Here is a 26,878-nt window from a genome sequence, read left to right as displayed (position 1 = left end):
AAATAAGAAATAAAAATAATAATAGTAATAATAATATTTAAAATAATCAGCAAGGCTAATACCCTAGGCACCATCTTAGGCCCAAGTCATCAAGTGACTTTTAATGCCTTCAAGCAGATGGCCAGGGAGGCTATTCTGTAAACAATCCAAATCGTTTAGACAATTCTAATACTAAATGATTTGGATCGGCTTCATTTGGATAGAGCGTAAAAAACCGTATTCTCTAACCCAAATCCAAATCGTCATTTGGATCGCTCGAATTCCCTTTCCAAATCTAAATGAACGTCATTTCCTCTCGCACAACGTCATGTTTTTTTTTTTAAACGTTCTTTTTTATTGGTTATTTCATTTGGCGGGTTTTCAAATGTGTTTTTCCACACTGTCAAAGAATTTCTTTCCAAGAAATTATTATTATTTCTCAACAATACTCATCATAAAAGAAAATTCTATTCATAGGCTTTAGCTAGTGGTATTTTGTTTAGGTCTTGAGAAAATTTTGCTTTTAGAATCTTTTATTTTACTTAACTGAATAGTACAATGGGTGTTAAAGTACAGTCAAAGCAACTTATTTACATTGAGTATTTAGAAGCAAATACTAATTTTGTGCACATAAAGAATGAAGACCTTGTTGGGAATATTTTGGAGACAGTTGTTGAATCTGCAAAAGTAATTTTTCATTAATCATTTGAAGTTGCGATTTATTCTCTTAAATACACAAATATCGTTGAACATGTGCGGAGTATCTTGCCTTCTCGTGGCAAGTGTTGAAAACTTGCTTGTGAAAGGTCAAAACATAACACGCTTTCCTACAATACATAAATTATTACTCATATAATTTAATAGCAAAATTAATAATGTAAATCTTTTTTATTTAATGGATATAAACTTCTATATAAACCGCGAGTGGGCTCCTATTAGTGCATCAGTACAATACGCTTATAAAATAGTAACAAGGTACAACATTAAAAATATGGTAAGTAAGCACTTAAAGCAACTGACGTGGAAATCTCAAAATTAGTGTATGAAATGAATTTGGGGAGAGAGATGATTGATATTTATATGGCACTGGGTGCAAACTCTGAACTACCCCTTCAACGTTGAGTTTGGTAGTTATCTCCCCACTAGGGTTTTCCCTCGAGTTCTTTGGTTTCCCTTTTCCAAGCGTGGCACGAAAGGCTTGCCACCACCCTCCTACACATGGAACCCAGCCACCTACGATAAAGGCACTAAAAGTCACTAAATTACTTAGGCCTAAGATGGTGTCTTGGGTAATGCCTAGCTGATTATTATTATATAATCCTTGAATTCTTGTAAAAAAATTATTTATTTTAATTCCTTGAATGGGTTGAATCTACGATATTTAAAAAAATGAAAATTTTTAAATAAAAAAGGTACCAATTTAAATTCACTAATATAAAGGTACTAAATAAGGTCCCAAAAATATTAAAAGTTCATCTTCGAGGTTAATAAAAGCGTGTATGTTTTGGCCTTGCAAAAGCCAGTTTTCAACGCTTGCCACGAGAAGGCAACATACTCTGCACATGTTCAACGAAATTAGTCTATTTAAGAGAATACATCGCAACTTCAAGTGTCATTAGACAGTAAATACCTCCAAAATAGAGTTTCCCAATTTTAAATAAACTTGTTGCCACAGGGTATCCAACTATGAAATCCACAAGCGTGACGATTCTCCGGAAAGTCTGGGACGATTGCTACATGTCTGAGATCTTTCGCTCCAATTGAACAGCAGCTTTTTGCACTTCAGTCAAAGAAAACTTTATGTACAATAGTACTATATGCTGGTTGATAGCCTTTGTAACGTCACTAAGACAACGGCTTACACTAAGTTGGCTGACTCAAAGAAAAGATTTTGGCCTACATCCAGTTGATATGACCCTTTCAAATAAAATCTCAAAGCGATATGTACCTTAAAAAAGAACGTTTAATTTTATTAGTATTCATAGTTAAAAATTGTTAGAATTGTGAGATTTCTTACCTTCAAATCTACTGGCAATTGGCAAAGCGGTGGTTCTAGAGAATTCTTCGGAAACTAAGGTTATCTAACTGCCACACTTGATTCATATCTCTGTAAACTCTTCGAATTCATAGATCGCGACGTTCAACGCGATTACGATATTCTTACAACAAACGAAAACTTATTAATAATAGTCCTATTATTAATCCAAGGTCGGAAAAACAAAGCTGTCATTTTAAACGAAAAAGCAAAGGCTTAGGATATTCTACCACTAATAAATGAATGCCAGAAGAAGTTGAAGGTTTATAAAATATAAATTAGCCTCGCAATTAAGCTTTAAACTTACTTGGAGCAATACCAAGAAATCAGTTGTAAAATACCACGAAAAATATCCAAATGGCAGCGAAAAAGAGCCCACTCTACAGAGTTTACTATAGAGAAGCAATGGCGGCCAAAAAGTAAGGAAATGTGAGAGAAAATCAGGGGGGATAAACTACCTAAATGAGTAATCACCCCCATTTGGCGGGCTACTTGTATTTCCAAATCATTTGGCTTGCTTCGAGCCAAATGATTTGGGATTTAGACTTACAGAATAAGCATTTTTGTCATTTGGGGTGCCAACTGTCCAAATTCCAAATGATTTGGACAGACTTGATCCAAATGAAAATTACAGAATAGCCTCCCTGGTTACAATGCTTAGGAGAGTGTTCAAAAGACTTTCATTCCACACGAGCCTTTTGCTACACTTACTGTTGCCGTTAACCGCTACAAGGTTTTGTTTGCAAAGCCTGTTCTTAAGAAGACTTTGTTTTCTATCTATGAAAATATTTAATAAAGCGCAATTTTAGAAGTTCATAGCTTATCTTACATTTAATTTTATCCCATTTTCATAAAAAATTCCAATCTTTGACGTCAAATATTCCGCGTTGATATACTGAAGTCTATAATATAGAAAACCAATTAGCTCTTATATCATAAATAACATTATCTTAATTTTTGACATTTCCATTTTTCTCAATAGTCATATTTTAAGGATAGTCAGTTTGGCCAACGACCATATCAATCATTACGAGGCCAAAAAAAACGTTCTCGCTTGTATTTATCCCCGTGAAACTAGTCTCGTAGTAATGTTTTCAACCAACGAAGACTATCATTAAAGGACATCGTTGTGTCATACTTATGTATAACTTATTACTTCTGCTAATACATAGAAACTGCCAAACAAGGAATACAAGTATAAATTGTTATAAATTTATCTACAAAACTTGATAATTACATAGCTTATTTTGTGTTAATTTATTAATAAATTAAATAGCGCAACCGTTAAGTTCCTTTTTTAATAACGTAAATTACAACGTTATCTTCAACAGTCATTCCGAAATAAATATTTAACATTAGAAAAAATTTATTTATTTATTGAGTTAACAGTAAATCTGTAACTACAATTACAGACGATATGAAATTTTTGATTACGAAATTAACTGTAACATTGAAGTAAGGTGCAAATACACGCACTTCATATTTGAAGCTCACATATTTCTTTTAATAACGAAAAGTAGCAATATACGCTGAAGTCACTTATGTAAAAAAATAATCATTTTTTGTTTTCAGAGATACCTTAACTCTGTAACTTTCGAAAGTAAATTATTTCACAAAAATAACGTGAAATTGGAGGTTATGGCTCAGTACACGGCTGAACTGAAACTTCCAGTGGCGGCTTTGGAAAGCAACAAGGCAAAACGATTCTCTAGGCGCTGAATTTTACTTATTATAGTGTAACTACCATTTCATTGAATGAAAAAAAATTAGTTTAGGTTGAAGCTTCAGGCAGCTCCAAACGAAATCCTTTAAATGCTTTCTAGCAATATACCCAAAATTCTCTTGCTTTATCGCCTCCATTAAACACTGAAAATCGATGTGAGACATGGTGTAATAGTTCTCAAAGTGGTTGTGCCCAACTATTTTCCACTTACCTGATGTTTGGCAGATTATGTAAAATAAGCTGAAGCAGGAGGAATATTCGATCGTAATATGGATAATAACTCTTTGTGTAGAATGCATCAACATAGGGTTCCCAAAACTTGAAAAAAAATAATTTTGTTAACATATTTTGAGGCTTTTCTTCAACAGAGTTGGGAAAGCACCATATTTTAAAATAGTAACTTAGTTTTATATTCTTATTAAGTGAAAAGGTTAGTCAGAAAAGTTTGATATTAAAATGTATTGTCCGTTTACAGAATGAAGACTTTTTTGCGTATGATCAAGAATAATCCCTAACAAAAATACCAAATACCGTATTGTAATTCCATATTACATGGAATTACGTATTTTTGAACCCCTCAATATTAAAAATATCTTTAATTGAAATGTCATTAAATCGAGATAAGGCATGTTTCTGAGCTACTTAAACATGTATCTTTACGTTTATACCTCTCCGAGTGAATTTTGTTTCCTAGGAGAGGTATAAAAATCACAGTGACAGGGTGTGTGTGTGTGTCTGTACTGCGAACGCGTTCGCAGTTTCGGGGCAAATCGTAATCACTGCGTTCGGAGTTTCTTTAAACAAGGAAAAGTTTTTTTTTCCAAAAAACATTGTTTTTGTCATGGGTGTACTATGTTTTTGTTTAGGCGTATTGTGATTGTGCTTAAAGTATGGTGACGAATGTTTGAGTGTTGATGTATGTGAGTGACCGTGTGTGTTTTTGTGGTGATGTTGATTAGAAATGGTGTGCGTGAAGGCGTGTGGTAATGTGTTTCGATTGAACTCTCCGTCTTCTACTAGTTATTGACTCTTAAGACGGGCAAAGCGCTATGGGTTAAGTTTAAAGTCTTAGCATCCAAATGACCGGGTTTCTACATAATGATCACGGTATAGGTCTTATTATCAATTTGCGAAAGCGTTGGGAAGTTTTAGAACCCGGGCCCTTATGGCTTGAAAGGCTAGTGCTCTACCACAGAATCACAGACACATATTAAGCATAATGAAAATTTGGAATTCTACTTACGCGGACGCGTATATTAATAGTTAAGAGTTTTACGTTTTGTATCGTATTTATTTCGTAAAGCATTTCAAATGTTGCCACTTGTCTATTTAACAAAAACGAATACGGTGACCGAGATACGAACTCCAGCCCTCTTAATTGTCAAGCGAGCGCTCTACGACTGAATCACCGACCCAAGGTTTAAAATAAAGCTATATAGAGAAACAACTTTGGGGAAAGTCCGCGTTCGTTATAATTTAAGTAAAAATTACTAAGTGCGAAAACAATTGTTACATTTTATACTAGTTACTTTTGAAATTGAACGTAAAAGAGTTGAAAAAATATCCACCAAAAATACATAAAACTAATCTAATCCATTCTCTTAGTTTTTAATTTTTTAGTATTTTTACCAGCACTTTATTAGGTTTTGAAATAATTTGTTTCAAGATTTTCACACAAAACCAGATATGGAAGTAAATATTCTCAAGGAATTTGCATTAAGTTGTTTAAAACAAATGATTTACAGATTTGAAAACATTTTAAAATGGCGTTTCAAAATAAGATGTTGTGGGGACTCACACCATTCAAATTTCTATCTTATGGGGACTCACACCATGCAAAATTCTATCTTATCGGGACTTGCGGTTTTTCTAGTAGTTAAGGGTGGTGTAATATATTATAATTTTAGTAAAAATTACTAAGTGCGAAAACAATTATTACATTTTATACTAGTTACTTTTGAAATTGAACGTAAAAGAGTTGAAAAAAATATCCACCAAAAATACATAAAACTAATCTAATGCATTCTCTTAGTTATTAATTTTTTTAGTATTATTACCGGCACTTTATTAGGTTTTGATATCATTTGTTTTTTAAGATTTTCACGCATTACCAGATTTGGAAGTAAATGTTCTCAAGGAATTTCCATATAGTTGTTTAAAACATATGATTTACAGATTTGAAAACATTATAAAAATGGCGTTCAAAATTAAGCTGTTGTGGGGACTCACAACGTGCAAAATTTTACCTTATGGTGACTTGCGCTTTTTCTAGTATTGAAGGGTGATATAATATATTATAGTTTTAGAAAAAAATTGCTTAATACGAAACCAAATAATTATTATTATTTTCGACTTGTTACTTTGGTAATTGAACTAAAAGAATTTGGAAAAAAAAACATCCACAAAAATTCATGATAAAACTAATGTAATGCTTTCTCTTAATTGTTAATTTTTTAAGTATTATTTTCGGCACCTTAATGGGTTTTGATATCAACTTTGTAAAGATTTTTACGTAATACCTGATTTGAAAGTAAATATTATCTTTAAAAATTTATTTACGGATTTGTATACATTTTATAACAGGCACCTTAAAATTAGTTGTTATGGGGATATACACCCTTCTACTTTAGCTGTTGAAGGGTCTTAGATCTTGCAAAATTTATACTTATGGGGACTTGCGATTATTTTCTTTGCTTAGAAGGAAGGACACCATAATTTAAGCATTTATAAGCACTCTAATAATCAAGTAAAGAAAGAAAATAAACGAAACATGCCAAGACACATTTCAACACATTGTTTTTCAATAGGAATATTGTATAGTCCCCACAGTCTAATGGAAACAAGTTCTAGGTCCCCATAACTATAGTTAAAAAACTTAGTCCCCACAGCCTATTAGAAACCGGTATGTGTGTCTGTCTGTCTGGGCTGCGAACGCGTTCGCATTTCCGGAGCGAAGCGTAATCGCTGCGTACGCAGTTTCTTAGAATCAGTGAAAAGATTTTTCCAAAAGTGCCCTCTTTTTGTCATTGGGTGTATTATAATTTTCTTTTGCGAATTGTGATTGTACGTGAAGAATCTTCGACGTTTGGGTCGGACCGAGTGCTTAGGGTTACGTTAAGTGTCTCAACGTCCAAATGGCCAGGTTTCTACCAAATGTTCACGATATACGCCATAGTATCATTTTGCGATCGCATCGGGCGAGTTTTGAACCCGAGCCGTCCTGCATGAAAGGCGGAAGATAATATAAATAGTTTTTACAGTCTACATTTTTTACGTATGAAATTTTAAAGGTCAAAACTTATTTTCACGCAGTCTGAGAGAAACGAGGGTTAAAGGGTAGAACCCGTGAGTGGTCCACTTAGTTTTTTTGTCTATCGGTACTTTTGAACCGTTAAGGGTCATTTATGAATAGAATTTCAAGTGGTATACAACGCGCTTTTTACGTTTTGCTTACTTTACTCGTAACTTCCCAATTTATTTGACGTGTTTTCTTATCGGCTTCAAATGTGTGATACGTTATCATTAATGTGGTTACGTTGGTTTTATAGTTTGAGATATGCGCTGTTGTTAAGCCTTTAATATTCAGTTCAGGTTTTAATTTGTGTGCGTTATAAGCCGGGAATTGTTAACGGTAAGGTATATTTCCTATTACAATTTTCATTACCGTGTATGGATTGACATTTTCTGGATTTCTAAGTATTTGAATTACCTTGTTGTTTGATTAGGTTATTATTATATATTTTTATTGCATATTTCTGTTAATACAATGTTTTTTACTGTGGGTATTTAGATTGGCTTTTTCTTGATTGCCGATTATTTTATTTAACTTGCTACTTAGCTGGGTTATTTTCATTTATTTTTTATGATTATTTTACTTGTATGTTAATAATTCATGTCTACGATTTTTTGTTTGCATTCATTTTTATAGGCTTCGATGGGTTGTCGTCATGAGCCCAAGCAGTTTTTACCTCTCCGAGGGTACTATGAAACCTAGGAGGGGTTACACAATCACTGTGTCTGTGTGTGTGTCCTGTAAAGCGTAATCACTGCGTACGCAGTTTCTTTGATTCTAAATTGTGGCAAAACTGCCGTGACGGTGAGCGTTAACGGATAATATTTGCGTTAGTGGTTTTTGGTGTTTTGTTCGTCAACGCTCACAGCTGCGACGGTTGTGCCTTAGTAGTCGTTTTCGAGATGTTGCGATTGTAATGTAGATGTATATTGTGCATTTGTGACGTGTTGTGGTTTTGTGATATTAGTGTTTCCTTTGTGTTCTACTCTCCAACGTCTACGTATTGACTTTTCGAACGGACCGATTGCTGAGGGTTACGATAAACGTCTGAACGTCCATAAGGCGGGGTGTCCACCAAATGTTCACGGTATATGTCCTATTATCAAATTGCGATTGCATCGGACGGGTTTTGAACCCGGACCCTCCTGCATGGCAGGTGAGTGCTCTACCAAAGAGCCACCGATGCGTGTTATTAAAGTAGAACGAAATTTCGTGTTTCATTTAAATTATTGCATTGAAGATATTCTAATGTAACGTCTTCTCTGTTGATTAAAAAGGATGCACCGCCCAGGTTTCGAACCCGAGCCCTTCTACATGACAAGCGAATGTTCTACCACAGAACCACCGATACATATTATGTTTCTGTGAAAATTATAAACTCAGCTTAGCGGAAGAGTATATTAATGGTTTTTAAAGTCTATATTTTTTACGTATGCAATTTTAAAGGTCAAATCTTCTTTTAGCGCAGTCAGCAGAGATAAGAGGGTTAAAGGGTAGAACCTGTGGGTGGTCCACTTTGTTAGTTTTTTTATTTATTTACGGTTTTTTTTATCGTCTTAAATATAGTTGTAATAACGCAAATGCGTTTATTTAACGTTTATTGATTATCGAGCTGTCGTTTATTCAAGTGACTCTCTGCGCTTTGTTGATGGTAAGGTTTTTGCTTCTTGTTAATACATTTGGTGTGGATATTTGGATATCTACGATTCCTAATGCAGTCATTGATTTCCTGGGTGTGCGAGTCATTATATGATATTGGAAATTTGACGGCATTGGTCTTTTTCATGCGGTATGTGTCTCAACGTCAACTGGAAGTCTACGAGTCGTCCACTACCAGATGTCGAATAAAGCTATTCTACTGTATCTTCTTCAAGGGCGAGTGTTGAAATAAAATGAGCGTTAAAGATTCGGCAAGTATTTCGTAAGCGAGAAAAATACAAATACCCTCTGTAGATATTTCTTTCATTAAAATTTGCTTCGTATTATATTCAACTGATAAATTTGTACTGTAAAAAGGGTTAAATTCAATTGTGCATTGTTTTTGTATGTCTAACTCACTAATGTAACTACTTAATTTATTATATTTTGAATAAATTAAAATCGGTTGTTTCGTCTCATTTATTTTAATAATAATTACAATTTTATACCGGGCGGGATAGAACCGGGATGACGTTTTTAGTAAATAACTCTGAATTGCGGAGATATATCTTTAAGGGTTACCTCGAGAAAATAATACCACTAGGGACAATTCTTCCGAGGAGAGGTATATTTTGGCAAGCTTGCTAACTTGTTATTAGTGCTTCCACTTAGTTTTGGTTTTCGCTTTGACTTTGGTTTTTAAATATAAATTTTATGGTTTAAGACATATAATACAATGGTTTGGTTTTTCTCTATAAAATAGGTTCTTGCACGTTTATTTAACCTTTCGTGAGCTTTCTAATAATTTTGATTTTTTTTATTTTCTCTTTCTTATTTTGCTGCTTTGGTAATTTAATAAAGTTTCGGGCTTAAATTGGTGTTTTGTTCTATTGATATTGGAAATTTGTTTAATGCAATAACTTTTGTAATATTTTTATAATTATAATAAAAAAAATCTACTGGTTGGGATAGCACCGGGGTTATTTTTTTGGGGGATAGTAGAAGGAAAGTGAGGGTGTGGCATCGATCCCGGGTTCGGGTTTGGGTTCGGGATCGAAATCCGGGATTTAAGGGATGAAATGGGGGTAAAATCATCGAAAAGTCAATGTATTTAGGGTATTTCTCGCGACGATTTGTTTTCCCGTATATCAACATATTGTGTCCAGGCCAACTTGTTCATTTATCTACGCTTATCTCGAAAGATACTTGAACGTATATCTTATCAAGTTTTATCGTACGGAATAAGTTGAAATGATGTAAAAATTGATAACCTAGGCGGCGCGTGCGCAGATTCCCCGGGAGGCGCGGTTAATTTGAATTGAAGTGTTTTGACGTCATGGAATATTTGTTGTTAAAGTAGAATGGAAATATTTTTAAACTTCATTTTAATAGCATTAACGCGTAAGTAGTACTTAAATATGCTTAACACTTGAACCTATCTCACGAGTATTTCAAACGAATATTTTAAGTATGAGAAACGTATTGTTCTCAAATGATACTTGAATATACTATAAAAGAGGTTGTATAGCGTTGTAGGAGGTCATTCCACGGTTAACTGCGGTAGCTATATTCAAGATGCCTAAAGCCCAACATATTTGCCCTACGTGCGCGAAAAGTTTCACTACCAAGTCCTCCTTAAATCGGCATGTTAGAGAAGTACACGGTGATAGACATACGTTTGTCTGTGAAGTATGTGGTAAGAATGTTGCTAGATTGGAACATTTCAAGAGCCATCAACGAACTCATGACTTGAACGCACCCGGCCCTTCCGAACCCATGGACCTGTCTCGCACACCGTCACCAATGCAACGTTCGCTAGCATCTTTCCGTCCACCATCGCCATACCGTCCACCTTCACCTAGTCTGCTTCAAGAAATTCAACTGGAATCTATCCAACCATCTACAGCGGATTTACCCAACAACCCAACGCCATCACCTGTTCCCGCCTCATCAATACTTGATGAAACACCACCAGCATCTCCAAGTATGGTCCAGGCCTTGAATGATACGTTAGCATCTATCCGTTACAATGCTGAAGACTATGATATTGATGCGGGGATGTTTATCGGACGTTACCGAGCCGCTTTCAGTAAATTTCTAATGGAAAGACTCACCAGTAAACGTGGAATTAAATGGTTCCTACTCGTAAGATCGGTTTATATGAGACCTTTAGGGGGTGAGGAACAAAGAGCGGAAGTACGACCCTATTTCCGGAGCACTATGCAAACAACATTAACGCCCGATGTCATTGAAAGCCAGCTGAATGAATGTCTTGAAACAATACAGTCAGCAGCGGAAAACTTTGAAGCGACAGGTATGTACTAAAATTTATAAGTTATATTTTGAACTAAAACATTATATTTTTGATAGGATCGGGTTGGGTAATTGACCGTGTTCTGTATGTAGAATTAAATGTAGCATCTTACCAACCGTTGCGAGGGTCATCGTATATGGAACTACCTGAAAAACTATCTCGACGTCACGCGATTCTTAATATTAGAAACGAAAATGACGAGAAATGTTTTCTCTGGTCAATTCTCGCTAAACTTCACCCAGTTCCTCGGACTCAAAACGCTAATCGTGTTTCCAAATATACACCTTATGAAAATGAACTTGATACCAGTGATATATCTTTTCCTTTCAAATTAAACGCTACGGAACTTAAAAAATTTGAATTAATGAATAATTTATCAATATCTGTGTTCGGCTTTTCGGGAGACATATTCCCTCTTTACGTAAGCGCTAACAAGTGTTGTAAGGAAAGGGAGGTTGATTTGCTATACATCACCGACGAAACTAAAGATATTGACGATGGGAATAGACATTACTGTCTTATACGAGACCTAGGAAAACTGCTACAGCATCTAACAAAACACAGAAATACAAGTTATTATTGCAGGTAATTTAGTTTCCAATATATTAGTTTGAAATATACTAATTATTTTCTGTATTAGAATGTGTCTTCACCGATTCAGTGGAAGCAACGCTGAACAGCGACGTGATGCGCATATCGAAGAATGCGCCACTCACGGCGTCCAAAAAACAGTTTTCCCTACTAAGAAGAAGACGGTTTATTTTGATAAATATGAGTGGACAGAAAAGGTAAAAATAAAAATTATTTAATTTAACTCTTAATGAAATGAAATTATTAGGTGCAGTATGTATTTTACGCCGATTTTGAAGCAATCCTACCGAGAGTTCAAGGATGTGATCTAGATCCCGATATAAATACCAGCAAAGTAAACATGCACATCAGCTGCGCGTATTCGTGGGTGTTTGTTGGACCTGACGGTAAGTTATTTGACAAAATTCCCTTTTAGATATATTACAATAGGATACTTATAGGTGTACCTGTTCGAACCGATTGCTATCGAGGACAAGATGCAACTCGAAGATTTCTGGAGTCTATTCTGGAATTAGAGAAGGAGTTGATGGAACTCATTGAGACAAATGTACCAATGATTATTACCCCGGAGGAGGAGGAACAGTTTCAAGCTGCTACGCATTGCTACATTTGTCAGAAGCAGCTAAATCAGGGAAATATGCCCGCTGTTCGAGATCATTGCCATTTCAGCGGCAAATATAGGGGGCCAGCGCATAACGTCTGTAATCTTCAAAAGAAAGTTCCAGAATTTATCCCTATTTTCCTTCATAACCTTAGCAGGTGAATTTATTAAGTTAATTAACCAGGAAATAAACCTAATAATAATAAATCTTCATAGATACGATTTACATCTTATATGTCAGGAGATTGGTCATTTTAAGGAACAGACACTTGACTGTATTCCTTCCACTAGCGAAAATTATATTTCGCTGAAACTAGGTAAAATATATTTAATTATGAATTTAACCTTAACATTAATTTTATTGTTTTTTAGGGAGATTTCGGTTTTTAGACTCTTATCGATTTCTAAGTGATAGCCTCGATGCTCTAGTATCTAATCTCGTTTTGGAAGGAGCCAGTAAATTCCAGATTGTTAAGAAATATTTTGAAAGTGAGAAAGTTCAACTGCTTTTGCGGAAGGGGGTCTACCCATACGAGTATATGGACGATGAAAAGAAATTTGACGAGACGATGCTGCCACCTAGAGAAGCGTTTTTCAGTTCATTGAAAAATCAAAATATTTTAGAATCTGATTATTTACACGCCCAAAATGTTTGGACAGCGTTTAATATTCAAACATTAGGTAAAATTACTATAGTATAAATATTTCAAATCTCTTAACCTCGGTTTTCGTAGGGGAATACACCGACCTCTATGTGAAAAGCGATGCGTTGCTCTTAGCCGACGTTTTTGAAAATTTTAGAACATTATCTATAACCCATTATAAATTAGATCCCGCTCACGCTTACACCGCACCAGGTTTAGCCTGGCAAGCAGCTTTGAAGATGACCGATGTTCGCCTCGATCTCATACTTGATATAGATCAACACTTATTTATTGAAAAGGGTAACGCTTTTGTGATATTTTAAATATTATTGTATTTACATTGAATTTTTAGGGATTCGAGGCGGTGTTTCAATGATCTCAACTCGTTATTCTGAAGCGAATAACAAATATATGGCCGACACATATGATTCGTCTAAAGAGAGCAGTTATATATGCTATTTAGGTAATTTACATTTTTAAAAAAATAAATAATTTTTTTTATTTTTATTTTTTTATTTTAATTATTTTAATTTTAATTATATTAATTAACTTAATTTAACTTAATTGAAGATGCTAATAATTTGTACGGTGCTGTTATGTGTGAACCACTACCGCTAGGCGACTTCCAGTGGGTTCAGGAGGATGATTTGCAAACACTCAGTGAAAATATTCTGAGTATTCCCAATAACGTTGAAAACGGATACATTTTAGAGGTAAATAACAAGTGTTATAATTATTGAATTATATTTTTAAAGAATTGTTTCCTTTGCAGGTGGATCTTGAATATCCTCCAGAGTTGCATGACTTACATAACGATCTCCCAGTAGCGGCGGAATCTAAAGTTATTACACATGATATGCTATCTCCATACTCCAAAGATCTCTTAGGAAAATTAAATATTAAGGAGAATCAAAGTCTACCAAAACTTCTTCCTAATTTAAATAATAAAGAGAAATACATAGTACATTACCGCAATTTAAAATATTATGTAGAATTAGGTTTGAAAATAACCAAGGTTCATCGAGCTCTAACCTTCACTCAAGGAAAATGGTTAGAAAAATATGTTAGATTCAACACTGAACAGAGGAAATTATCCAAGAGTTCATTTGAAAAGAATTTCTGGAAACTAATGGTTAACTCTGTTTTCGGGTAAATCAATTTAAATAATTTATTGCTGTTTTTTCCCTTACTTCATTTAATTCTTTAGAAAAACAATGGAAAATTTACGGAAGCATATAAATTTCGAGTTGATTCATAAACCAGAAAGAATGTTAAAAGTTACAAGTTCCCCGCAGTTTGAACACTTTACCATCTTTAATGAAGAGTTAGCCGGCGCTCATAAGAAGAGAGCTAAAATTGTTCTTAACCGGCCTATATTTACCGGATTCACCATTCTAGATTTATCCAAGGAGCTCATGTATCGGTTCCATTATGGATTCATAAAAAATACGTACGGGGACAAAGCATCACTATTATTTACAGACACTGGTAATTTAATTTAATATGCATTTTTTATTTAAATAGTACTAATATATAAAATATTTACAGACAGTTTAACGTACAACATTAAGACGGATGATGTTTATAAAGACTTTGAAGTTCATAAAAACCGCTTTGACTTCTCTGATTATCCACCTTCGCATTTCCTTCATTCTAATCAGAATAAAAAAGCTCTCGGTTATTTTAAAGACGAGACAAATTCGCAGTTAATTCAAAGCTTTGTAGGACTTCGTCCAAAGCTTTATTCTATTAAATTGTACGGGGAGTCTAAGACCGCTGAAGAGATAGAAAAGGAGTTGCGATTGGGGAAATCTTTAGAGTCAATTTTAAACCATAAAAAGGTTTGTAAGGGCGTTGCCATGAACGTTATTAGAAACGTCATCCGCCACGAAGACTATGAACGTTGTCTTTTTAATCAAGAAACCATGTCAGCCGAGATGATGCGTATAGCTAGTTTCAAGCATGAACTATTTACTATAAATACTAGAAAACTTTGTTTATCACCAAATGATGATAAGAGATACATTCTACCCTGCGGGGTTCGTACATTAGCGCACGGTCATAAAGATATTGAAAAATTATAATGAATGCTTGTATTTATGTATATATAAAAAAAAACTGCTATTGCTATAAATTGTAAAAAATTATTTTATTGAATACATTTTGCACATAAACTCTTTAATCATTTTATCGTTTACATATTTATCTTTCTTAAACCTAGACACAATGTTATACATTTCTATTCCTTTACACCTGTTTATAGCAAAATAGATACAGAATGCTCCACACGTATTACTAGAATTACTCTGTAATTGATTAGAATTAAAAGTTACAGTTTTACTGTTTCGTTCAATAAAGTCATTAAATTTAAAATAATCTGGCGGGTTTCCAAAGGAATCCATGAATTCACAATTTTTATGTTTAGAAAAATATATTAGAACCCAGTGTTCTCCAGGTTCAGCACTCGTATCGGTATTTACAATAAATAGAGAAGGGAATATTTTTACGTATTTAGGTAGCTTGTCAGCCGCGAACACGCCTTGAAATATACTTTTAGTACTTAAATCTTTTTCAAGTATTTTAGTTATCTGTAGCGAATCCATTAATTACTGTAATCGAAAATCACGGTTCGATTTTTATCAATTTCAATCAAATTTTGAAACTCGGCGTAAATTAGAATGGAAATCGTCTCCGGTAACGGTTTTGCAAATTTTAATTCTAATCTCAGGTTACTGTTTTTTACAAGATGCAAGTGATTAGCGTTGTTATTAAGATCCGAGGTTAAATTGTACGCGAATAAACAATTTCCGTTAGGGTAATCTTCCCGACTTATCTGATTCCCTTCATCTACGTTCCACTGATTAGTTTGAATGAAAAGATTGCAATACGCTTGAATATATAGATTTTCCTCAAAGTTTAGAGATAACGCCTTATGAGGGACGCTGCTACCGTCAATGTACAATCCAATGCTTGATAAATCGAAATGTTGAAAGTTGTACGGGGATTTTTTCAAATCTCCTAGAAACGCTTTTTGTTCCACAAACCCGATAACAACTTTCTTAGGTGCTTGTCCGGTAAATAAATGATCTTGCACACTAGCCATAAGTCCAGCGGGTATAGAAAATGAGGTGCACTCCGAACGAGTTACAGGATATTTAGCGGTTCCATATTGTAACGCCTTGGCTTGAGCGAGCGATAGTTCCGGTATCACTTTAACTTTCCTCAGATAAAGGGAAGCTGATAAAATCTCCACTTTACATTTTACGTCGGAATGAACGCAAAAAGCTGCTCTATTTTTATCGAATTTAAATTTCAAATCAACCATATTTAATAAAAAGCGTGGTTGTTGACATAAATCAGTATGGACTACGCCTAACAAGTCAATCGCCCCTTTTTGCGCTAAACTCGCTCGTTTAGAGAAACCATCGTTATCGAAAAATGAATCGAACTTTCCAGGCGTATCCCGATAGAAAAGTGAACTCGTTAAATAACTTTTTTTCGCAGAATCTCCGAACGTTAATAAAGTTTGTATCATACTTTTATAAGCGTAATTTTGACTGGAAGGTGTTACTGATCTTTCATTAAGAAATACGTGGACGTCGCTAAAAAGCGAATGAAGAAACAAATTCTCGGGGGCGATATTGTCAGCTGGAGTTCCGGCGGCCCCACCCGCAACACCTGGAACCGCGGGTTGCGGTAGTTGACCATTATCTTTAGTTACCTTAACTCGAACGTGCAGCAAAGTTTGTGAAAGGTCTATATACGTTTCAGAGTTACCGTTGATAGAAAATGTAATTGATGCGTTATCAACTATATTTGATATTGGATTATACTCAACCCATTCTCCACCAATAATCGAAGATTGTGTCATAGGTACTTGAAACAAATCTAGCTCGGAATTTATACACTCAACTGAGTGCGGGTGTAAAAGGGACATTATGAGAATATATCGGAACGTTTAGGGAACCGTCCTTTCGCTATCCTGCCTGCTGTTGAAATGGCGCTTTTCGATTGAGTTCGTTTCCTTTTATTTCCGGAACCCGTCATTCTTTTAATATGATCCGTAGCTGAAGATGTTAGTCTCATGGCTTCATCAGCTGCTGAAGCTAAAGTTTCCCTTCCAGCGTTAATAGAATGCGATTTAAGCGCTGTTTTAATTGGGACTCCGCTAACAACATCGGTCGCTACTTTCGCTCCGGTACTTAAAAGTTTTTTTCCCAAGTAAGTAGCGCCTTTCTTCAGTAAAGGTACCGCGAATCTAAACGCTGAAGATAATATATTTCCTAGTCCATGTCCTCTTTGCACGGCTAAACCTCTATATACAGGTATTCCACCGAAACCAACCTGGTTTAAATAGTAACTTTCATAATCAGTTCTTGAAGGTGAATATTCAGACCTCATGATGTTAACTGTTCGCTCTCTTAAGCTAGAATGAAGGTGTGTCCTGAATGATTAAAGGTTTATAGTGAAGTCCACATTTTACGGGGTTTAAAATGTAATACAACGTGAGCTTTTCCACTATGAAACTGTATTGGCTCACCTAAATCATCTGTTATATTAATCTCTATAGTCTTAATATTATTACACACGACTGGTAGGTAATGAGGTTGTGAAAATATTTTTGTAGTTGTTTTCCCATTAGACTCGGCTTTCTCTTCGACGCTTATGATTCTTAATAGAGGTGCTAAACTATCCCCAACAACGCTATTTTCAACCAGATCGGAATAAACGAATAAGGAATGTAACCCAGCGTTCATATCAACTGGGTAGGGGGTTATCATTGAATTTAAAATGGTGAAATCATTATCTCTTCTATCCTTAAAACCTAGTAAAATCGATAGATCGGGGCCAATTACAGCTCTGATTTTCGGTTGCAATTTAACTTTAATTCGATTAGAATAATTTAAATAAGCGAATGTAACTTGTTCTTCTTCTTGGTTGTGGACGTTCATAACATGTAATAGTTCTTCCGGAGTTTTATAAAAACCCGCGGGAACTTCAATTATTTTATCATATTCGAGAGGGTCTTTAACTAGAGGGTTATCAGTCATTTTATCATATTCGAGAGGGTCTTTAATAACCAATAGATTAGGTTTTCGAACGTTATGCCATGTCCGAGGATAGCTTATTTCCGCTAACCCAACTTCGTACTGTTCCTCAAATCTTAACGGTTCAGCTAAATACGTTCGAAATTTACCAACGCTATTATCTTGGTAATATAATGACGAGGAATCTGAAGGTAGCGTTACGTAAAAACTCATTTTAAATCCACTTCTTGTATCCAAGAATTAAATGTAGGGTCGTAATCTTGCCACTTGACATACAGTTCTACGCGACCGTCCGATTTTTTCCTCTTTTTTATTACTTTTTCGATTATGAAGTAACAGTCTTTTAAATCTCGACCAACAATCTGAACCTCCTCTCGATAGAATACTCCTAAAATGGGGTTAGAATTTAAATCCATCAGCTTATATACAGGTGGGTCACGTGGTAGTCTCTCAGCTATTTTAAACAATTCTGTAGTAAAATTCGGGTTATATTTCTTATCGAAAATTGATAAATTTCTACTTATTCTACAAATATCTCCAATTTCAAACGCGTATGTTAACGGAGGAGAAAAATTTACCGAACCGTAAAGATTTTTCCATATTTTAGCAGAGTTATCTAGAGTAACTTCCGCGGGTTTACATTTAATTGATCTATGATAACTATTGTTATAAGCGTTTATAATATCATCTAAAACGTCGATATATTTAAGGGTGTTATTCTGCGTGAAATAGCGATATAAACGAGATTTAAAACTTCTAATGAATCTTTCAATAATGGACGCTTTCATTTCCGATCGGGTAGCGAAAAATTTAATGTTCCTTCTTTCTAATTCACTCTGCACTTCTTGACAGACAAATTCGTTTCCATGATCACTTTGAATTCTTTTCGGTTGACGGCCTTTTTCAAAAACGTTACGTAACGCTTCTAAAATTGTTACACCTTTCTTATTTTTAACCGCTACAGCCATAGCGTATTTGCTAAATATGTCGATAATACATAATACGTAGCGAGATCCTGAATTATATTTAGACAGCTTCTGAAAATCTGCCAAGTCCGCTTGCCACTGTTCGTCAATTCCATAAACAATAGTTCGATTTCGTTTGAATCGTCTTCTAGCAGGTTTATGCAGCGTATATGTATCCTGCTTTATTAGAAATTGTTTTACTTTTTCCAATGAAACCTTTAAACCTTTATGTCGAGCTGAATTATAGAGCGCTTGAACTCCAGCGAATGACCCTGGGTCTGCGGGGTTAGTATAGATCTGCTCAAGTTCTTTCTCCATATTGGGTAATATTTTGATGTAATGGCATGTAACGCCAAAAAAGGAAATTAAATAATTCTAATATTATAATAACTATGATAATTAATACAGCTGTGATAATTTTCGGTGATTTTGAAAATGATTGTGATAAATAGGCTAAAAGTCCTAAAGAGACCGTTTCTGTACAACCTTCCATTGTAGGCTTATACTATGAAATGAGAACAAAATTATCAGGTTAATATATTTTATTTAGTATGTATCCAAGATCTTAGAGGACTAGGTGAAGATGATGATAACATTGAACTACTTGGTGGTGTATGAAATACAGCGAATGTTTTTAACAGTGTCAATCTTACAGGATTTTTAATTAAACGTTTTGAAATATTTGACTTATGAATGCCCTCGTAAAACTCTGTAACTCCTATAGGATCAATCGCTGTTCCAGGCGTTTTTCTCACAGCGTCATACAAAAGATCGATTATATTAGATCCTCCAATCACTTGTCCTCGAATAGAAAGCTCTCCTGAGTTAGTCCATCTAATATATCTCGGATCTTCCGTAGTCGCTCGGTATAATGAAATCGCATCACTAACATAAGTTGCAGGTAGAGAATAAGATATTTGCGCGAACCAGGTTTTAGGCCGTTCAGAGTTTTCAATAACGGGAGAGATTTGCTCTTTACGTACGTAAGTTAACCGTCGTTGGAGAGTTTGATTGTATAATGCTAATTTCTCTGATTCGTTTAAATCTGGATTATCTAGAATAGATTTCATTTCATCATCGAGTGTCTTCTCTTTTTGAAGTTCAGGTGTTTCTTCTGTTTTGGAAGGTGGAGTGTTTTTTAATCTCTCCATTACATCTTCAGGTACTAGAAGCATTTTTCGAGCCATCATCGGTTTATAGCTCGGCTTATTGCACTTCCGGCGACTGAGCTAACGATAGATAGCAGTGGCGCTAATAAAAATGGAAGAAAACCACCTTTTTGTACCAGTATCTTTCGTCGTTTTGATATAGGATTCTTCTTCGACACGTTTCGTATAACCGCGCTATGTTTCTTTAACCGCTTACGATGACGTTCTGACAGTTCAATTGTTCCGTGTAATACATTTATACAACATTCAACGAGAGCCAGTATAGCTTCCTTGCTAGCGTATTTAATAGCTGTCTTTCTTTGATTTAGATTACAGGATGTCAGGAAACGTAGAAAGTCTAGGTTTTCCTTTACTCGTTTTGAGACATCCATTTAGAGATTTTCTTAGCCTTTCTTAAAGCGCAATGAACAGTTTCGGAATGAAAAGGGCAGTTTAATTCAACGTCTTCTAGTTCTGATAATTTAGGACAACCGGTATCTTCGATGTTAGTTACTGGAACACCGAGGAGTGTCGATAATACTGCAGCTTTTTCTAAACCTTTGGTGAAAAACGAAGTAGCTTTTTCCGCTATCTGATTGCAAATGTCACGTCTCGTTCTGTAAGGACGTTCGCCGTCATCCCATCGAAGATGACAAATGTTATGAGATATCCATCTGCATTGTCTTTTATTTTCGTTTGAAAGCTCTTTGAAAGGGCATGGAGATTTGAAAGTAAACACTTCCGATTCTTCAGTTTCTAATACTACGTAAGCTAATTCTTTAATAATCCACTCTCGATTAACCCTAAAAAAATTCCCTTCTATAATACACTTCATTTTGGAATAAAGACAGCCGATTCTTCACCCGGTATTAAACCTGTTCGTAGTAAATACTGATCTGGGGTGTGAGGTTTCAAGTCAACTAATAAATACCCAAATTTCCGTGACGTAGCTTGTTGAAACGCATCAATAACGTATTTGCTATTGGTTGGAGATATCTGCCTCGCGAGATGATAAATTGTTGATTTATCTCGTGGTGATTTAAAAATAAATAGATAATGAGCATTTAAATTTAAAGTTCTTATTTCTTTTCCGGGGTAATAAAGGTTTTGCATTAAAATTAGTACGGAGGTGTTTCTGTGATGAGATCCACGAATAAATAAATTAGTTACATCTTTATTATTAGATATCTCGCATAACAAATCGTCTAAAATAACTAAATTCCTAATTTGCGGGTTTAATATATTAACATCGAGTAACCCTTCGTGAAACTCGACTGAAGGTGTGTGTTCTAATATTGATTGAAATAGTTTCGGCTGATACTCGGTATAACACCATATTATCCTCTCCGGAGGAGGGGATATACAGGTCTTCTTATATTGAATCAACCGTCCCACCAGGAATGACTTTCCGCATTGGGTGGACCCGGCTACAAGCCCATTCATTGGATGTTGTAAGCTTAAATCCATAATGGTAAATGAGAATCGGAACATTAGTGCAATCAATTTTATTAACTTTTTAACAAGTTTTTAGCATTGCATATTATTAGTGACATTATATTATTTAAAATTTCTTTCGACAATTCACAGCGAATAGTAAACATTTCAATAATATTTTCACAATCTACCGACATAATTATTTCATAAAAATGCAAATCTACGCGCTTAGAATAATCCGTCATGATACAATCATGCTGGAGTTGAGATGGATGATCAATTTGACAGCCATTGCACGCTTTCTTAAGAGCTTCGTGTAATTGTTTAATTACAACGTTAGTCATCGCCTCCTTTATTTCCTTGATTTTCTTTAAACACTTCTGAATAGACTTGTACTGGTCGAGGAAATTCAACCAAGAAGATTGAGCGAAAGCTACCCCCTCTTTAGTCGGTAACAGTTTTCCATAGTTTACTCCATAACCATGGTACATTTGTCTAACATCTAAAACCTTTTGTTCGGCAAATCTATGAACCGAAAACCGTTTAGTTTCAGAACCTGTGAAAACCCACGAAGTTTCAGCTTCGTTATTGAAATAAGCTTCAATGGCATCTTTCTTTGTCCATAGCTCTTGCAGTTCCGCTTCTGTTAGTTTGATACCCTTTGTTAAATCTAATAGACCGCAGTAGATGGTTTCATCTGCATAAACGATTAACCCTTTGTCAGCAGACACAGGAAATGAACAATTCCTATAAAATAAATACATTAAGACAAAGTTAAGAATTATCACTGAGTATTCCTACTTACATTTTAAGGTTCCTCGAAGTCACTTCCAATACAATTCAGATGGTGAACTTTCTAAATATGGTCTTACTATTATACGGTTTTCCCTTTTTATACTCTGAAATTATTTATCTTCGATATCTTATTTTTTAAAATGGAGTTTAAAATTAATTCCATTCTACGTATACGCATTTTGAAGTGTATCGCGTTACGTATATAGGAATTTACCCGGTCCTCATACGGAATCACGTGTACAATTACAATACTTGAGAACGATACGTTTCTCATACTTAAACTTTAGATATTCGTTTGAAATACTCGTGAGAAAGGTTCAAGTGTCAAGCATATTTAAGTACTACAATGATATTAAAATTAAGTTTAAAAATATTTCCATTCTACGTCATTTTAACAACGAATATTCCATGACGTCAAAACACTCAAATCTATGTTTTAAATTCAAATTAACCGCGCCCCAATCCGCGCACGTTAACCGCGTCCCATATTCCATGACGTCAAAAAACTCTTAAATTCAAATTAACCGCGTCCCCCGGGGTAATCTGCGCACGCGCCGCCTAGGTTATCAATTTTTACATCATTTCAACTTATTCCGTACGATAAAACTTGATAAGATATACGTTCAAGTATCTTTCGAGATAAGCGTAGATAAATGAACAAGTTGGCCTGGACACAATATGTTGATATACGGGAAAACAAATCGTCGCGAGAAATACCCTAAATACATTGACTTTTCAATGATTTTACCCCCATTTCATCCCTTAAATCCCGGATTTCGATCCCGAACCCAAACCCGAACCCGGGATCGATGCCACACCCTCACTTTCCTTCTACTGGGGATGCTTTGAATATGGCAAAATATCATTGAGTACCTTGTCCAATAATTCATACACCCAAGGGAAAATTCTTCCAAGGAGAGGTATATTTTTGCAAACTTGCCAACTTGTTATTCTATAATTTTGTTCTATGATAAGACTGCTGTAAGCAAAGTGAAAAATTTAACAATTTGCAAAGCTAAAATATACCTTTCCTCGGAAGAGTTTGTCTATGGAGAAATAAAAGGAGGGCCGACTCAGCCTTTGTGCTATTAGCTCAGGAACATTTTCCTATAACGATGAAAATTGCTACATAGGTAAATTTTGACGCAAAAAAATTACCAAAAGTCCCCACCTTTAGAAGGTGAGCTTCTGACGAACTCTTGGTCAATGGCCGCCAAGGAATATATTATTGTGAGCTTAGTTAACTTTTAGATTATCACTTTATAGTCTAGAGGATAACGGAGGTTTTTTTCTCAAATCGTGCACTTTTTGATTAAAGCATGCAAATATGTGAAAAAATACTTTGAAGTATGTAGAATCAAAAAAAGGTTAGAGGCATTCTCTACCTCTGCTGTGACAGGTGTGACAAGCTGTCAAAGTTGAAGAAAAAGTGTAAACTTACCTTTTTGAACAACCCTTTCGAAAGGCAGCCAGGTGCGCGCGCCGCTCGCCGCTTTGCGCTATAGAGAAGAGACGGGGGTCATTCTATAACGGTAAACTCAAGCCGAATACGCGTAGATTCGCAGGGTGTTGATACACTATTTAAAGATATAGATATTTAAGAACACCGTGTATATTTTCAAGTTCCCCTTCGACTTTAAAGTTATTACATATTTTTATCCTCTAAATATACATATAATATTGTTTAAGGAACTTAATAAGAGCAGCCATATTCTTATATAAATTATAAAAATTTTCATTAAAATAATAAAAAAGCTTATTCTTACTCTCTTAAAGGGATAATGAAATGTTAAAATAACTTATTTTCAGTTTATTCCGCTCCAAAATTAAGTATAAGCCCGATTTTTTTTTCATTGAAATTATTTATGTTTTTAAAAATTGAAATTAAATAATTCCAACGAAAGAAAATCGTAATTATACTTAATTTTGTGAGCGGATTCAGCGGAATAGACTAAAAGTAGATTATTTTACTTTATTTTCCGTGGTAAATTTGTAGTAAATCTACAGGTGCATACTTTAACTTGGTAATATATCATAGCTAGTCAGTTAAGTATACGGTATTGCGAAACTGGCGCGTGGCTGTCAGTTGGAAAAAACCTTTCACACACACAATAGAACCCCGATGGAAAAGCTTACATCTCTATTGCGATGGATGGTAGCGGGACCTGAGATTTGTCGAGTGGATCAACAATTTACAGATAGTATTGGATTCAGAAGTTCTAAAAATCAGACATTTCATCAAGACGCCAACTTCTCACAACAAATTTTTAGAAGGCGTCCAGTCACTCATATCAGTCATGAATGACATGGGAAATCCGTTTGCCGATGCAAGCGAAGATTTGCTTATTTTGGATAAACGGCAAATTTTTGACAAAAGAATAGCGAATTCTCTAAAAAATATAAAAACCATTGGGGAACTCCAATCAAATGAGCTATTTCGCAAGCGTCTTGTCGATTGTACCGTGGAAATTACGGATGTTCTGAAGAAAAACAAATTTCCACTTTTCAGCAGACCGCCACAAAAAGAGTAATGCTAAGGCCAGCTTCAAATTTCGAGTATTAAAAGCGACATAAATTTATTTTCGAGACTTTATAAAGCGTCTCAAGTAGGAAGTGGAGACCTTGATGTTTTTTTTAATCATGCAAATCAAGCTTTTCCGCCATCGTTGACGAATAATGGAAACATGAGGTTTTGCAACAAATCCGATTTACTTTCGTGTTTAGAAGATCTGTTGAAAGACTAGGAGGATATTCTAAAATCAGGTCTCGAATCCGACATGGTCATCATCGACGGCGCTGCAATCACCAATATGATAAAGCGTGGAAACGCTAAAACATTTTTAGATTACGCTGCGACATTTTCTAACTACATAGTTGGTCAGTTTACCGGTTGCGTTCGTCGTGTTGACGTTGCCTTTGACGTGTACACAACGGGTAGCCTTACAGAGAACGCAAGGAAGAAGCGTGGTAAAGGTGCAAGAATAAGAGTGGATGGTCGCAAGGATTTACCAAAAAACTGGCCAGAGTTTTTAAGATAAAAAGAAAACAAGAAAGAACTCTTTAGATTCTTGAGTGTCGACGCCGTTACAGCTAAATATCCTGGAGCTATATACATTACGAACAGACAAAATTTTCTTAGTTCCATCAAAGGTAATCTTAAAATCCTTTCTCCATGCTCCCACGAAGAAGCTGATACCAGGATGTTCCTACACGCTCTAGACGAAGCGAAGCAGGGAATGAAATCCATCCTGCTTAGAACTGTGGATACTGAGGTCTTGACTCTAGGTATCAGCCTCGTGAACAAGATTCCTCGCGAACCTATGGTTAGAGCCTTTGGATCTGGTAAAGATTTTTCGTTACATAAACGCCACACGGTTATCAAGTCAATTGGGTAGAGACAAAGCGAAAGCCTTGCCAGTTTTTCACGCGTTGACAGGATGCGACACAACTTACTGTTTTAATGGAAAAGGTAAAAAACTGCGTGGTCAACATGGAAGTGTTTCCAAGACGTAACTCCGGCTTTTAAACAACTATCGTTGTGTCCTACTAAATCGGACCTTAAAGAGGTTTTGCAGTTGATTGAGAGGTTCTTAGTCTTAATGTACTATCGTTGCAATATCGATGAAGAAGTTAATAAAGCGAGACCAAGTCTTTTCACCAAGAAAAACCGCGAAATTGAACTAATTCCACCAACACAAGACGCATTATTGCAACACTTATTACGTGTAGCTTTCAACGCGGGTCACGTGTAGGGTCAAGCTCTAAGAAGAGAACCCATTTTACCAGAACCGTCGAGTTTTGGGTGGAATAATTTTAAAAGTGAAACTGGTCATAAATGGCAACCTCTTTGGATGACTCTGCCACCAGCAGGTGATGTCTGTAGAGAGATGGTAAAAAATGGTTGTGTCAAAGGTGGTCGGGGTAATTGTAAATGTGGAGGATACGAAAACGATTTTTAATAGTTTATCAAAAAAAATTGAAATGGATAATTGAAAAAGTTTGAAAAATGTAAGACTAATGGAAAATAAACACGCTAATTAATATTATAGGTTATGTTAAAAAACGTTTTATCATCTAACGCAATAAGGCAGTTGAATTTAAAAATATTACATATACATATTGTATCAACACACTGCGAATCTAGGCGTATTCGGCTGGTGTTTACCTTTACAGACTAACCCCCGTTTCTTCTCCATAGCGCAAAGCGGCAAGCGGCGCGCGCACCCGGCTGCCTTTCGAAAGGGTTGTTCAAAAAGGTAAGTTTCCACTTTTTCATCAACTTTGACAGCTTGTCACACCTGTCACAGCAGAGGTAGAGAATGCCTCTAATCTTTTTTTTGATTCTACATACTTCAAAGTATTTTTCCACTAATTTGCATGCTTTAATCCAAAAGTGCACGATTATTTTCTGTTGCCTCTAGACTATTAATTATGAGCGTTTGCCTTTAAATCACGTATGTTGTTTTTAATATTTGAAAGACTAAGCTTTCGACAGTATAACGTGTGTTCTTAAATCAGAATGAAATGCTTGATTTCTCATCAGGATTTAAATCAAGAGGAAACCGTAGAAGTTGCAAGAGGTATCGATACAATAATACACGCAAGTTTTTCCAGATCAGATGGCCTGCATCAATTTCTATTAAATATTGAATCAGTGACGTTTCACGTTGA

At 35.2% G+C, this 26,878-nt stretch overlaps 2 protein-coding genes and 1 long non-coding RNA gene across 3 annotated transcripts; 1 reads left to right on the top strand and 2 right to left on the bottom strand.

The window, feature by feature from the left end:
• Positions 1 to 580: 580 nt before the first annotated feature.
• On the bottom strand, positions 581 to 2,171 carry LOC149928601 (uncharacterized). Its single transcript, XR_016474140.1, has 3 exons — positions 1,997 to 2,171; positions 1,610 to 1,927; positions 581 to 658 (listed from the first exon to the last, which is right to left on the bottom strand). It is a non-coding gene; the product is annotated as an uncharacterized LOC149928601 (long non-coding RNA).
• An 8,596-nt stretch (positions 2,172 to 10,767) lies between these two features.
• Positions 10,768 to 13,897, top strand: LOC149928600 (uncharacterized). Its single transcript, XM_090157944.1, has 12 exons — positions 10,768 to 10,981; positions 11,038 to 11,566; positions 11,622 to 11,769; positions 11,820 to 11,958; positions 12,013 to 12,331; positions 12,390 to 12,490; positions 12,546 to 12,854; positions 12,908 to 13,117; positions 13,170 to 13,280; positions 13,388 to 13,530; positions 13,590 to 13,841; positions 13,886 to 13,897. The coding sequence occupies exons 1-12, from the start codon at positions 10,768 to 10,770 to the stop codon at positions 13,895 to 13,897; spliced, it is 2,487 nt and encodes an 828-aa protein (XP_090014070.1).
• A 7,642-nt stretch (positions 13,898 to 21,539) lies between these two features.
• Positions 21,540 to 22,228, bottom strand: LOC149928599 (uncharacterized). Its single transcript, XM_090157943.1, has 3 exons — positions 22,218 to 22,228; positions 21,604 to 22,159; positions 21,540 to 21,548 (listed from the first exon to the last, which is right to left on the bottom strand). Coding segments are annotated over exons 1-3 (567 nt in total). The 5' UTR covers positions 22,220 to 22,228.
• Between the last annotated feature and the right edge of the window lie 4,650 nt (positions 22,229 to 26,878).

The sequence above is a fragment of the Leiobunum rupestre genome, chromosome 9 (genome assembly GCF_980474605.1).
Source record: "Leiobunum rupestre chromosome 9, qqLeiRupe1.1.hap1, whole genome shotgun sequence".
Lineage (NCBI taxonomy): Eukaryota > Metazoa > Arthropoda > Arachnida > Opiliones > Sclerosomatidae > Leiobunum > Leiobunum rupestre.
This window is presented reverse-complemented; position numbering and strand designations above follow the sequence as displayed.

Bases quoted from the DNA above. Each gene is read 5' to 3' on its own strand.
- LOC149928600 (XM_090157944.1), top strand. From the start codon at position 10,768: ATGGAAAGACTCACCAGTAAACGTGGAATTAAATGGTTCCTACTCGTA. The intron at 12,332-12,389 runs GTGAATTTATTA...AAATCTTCATAG, and splicing joins TTCCTTCATAACCTTAGCAG to ATACGATTTACATCTTATAT. The intron at 12,491-12,545 runs GTAAAATATATT...ATTGTTTTTTAG, and splicing joins TTATATTTCGCTGAAACTAG to GGAGATTTCGGTTTTTAGAC.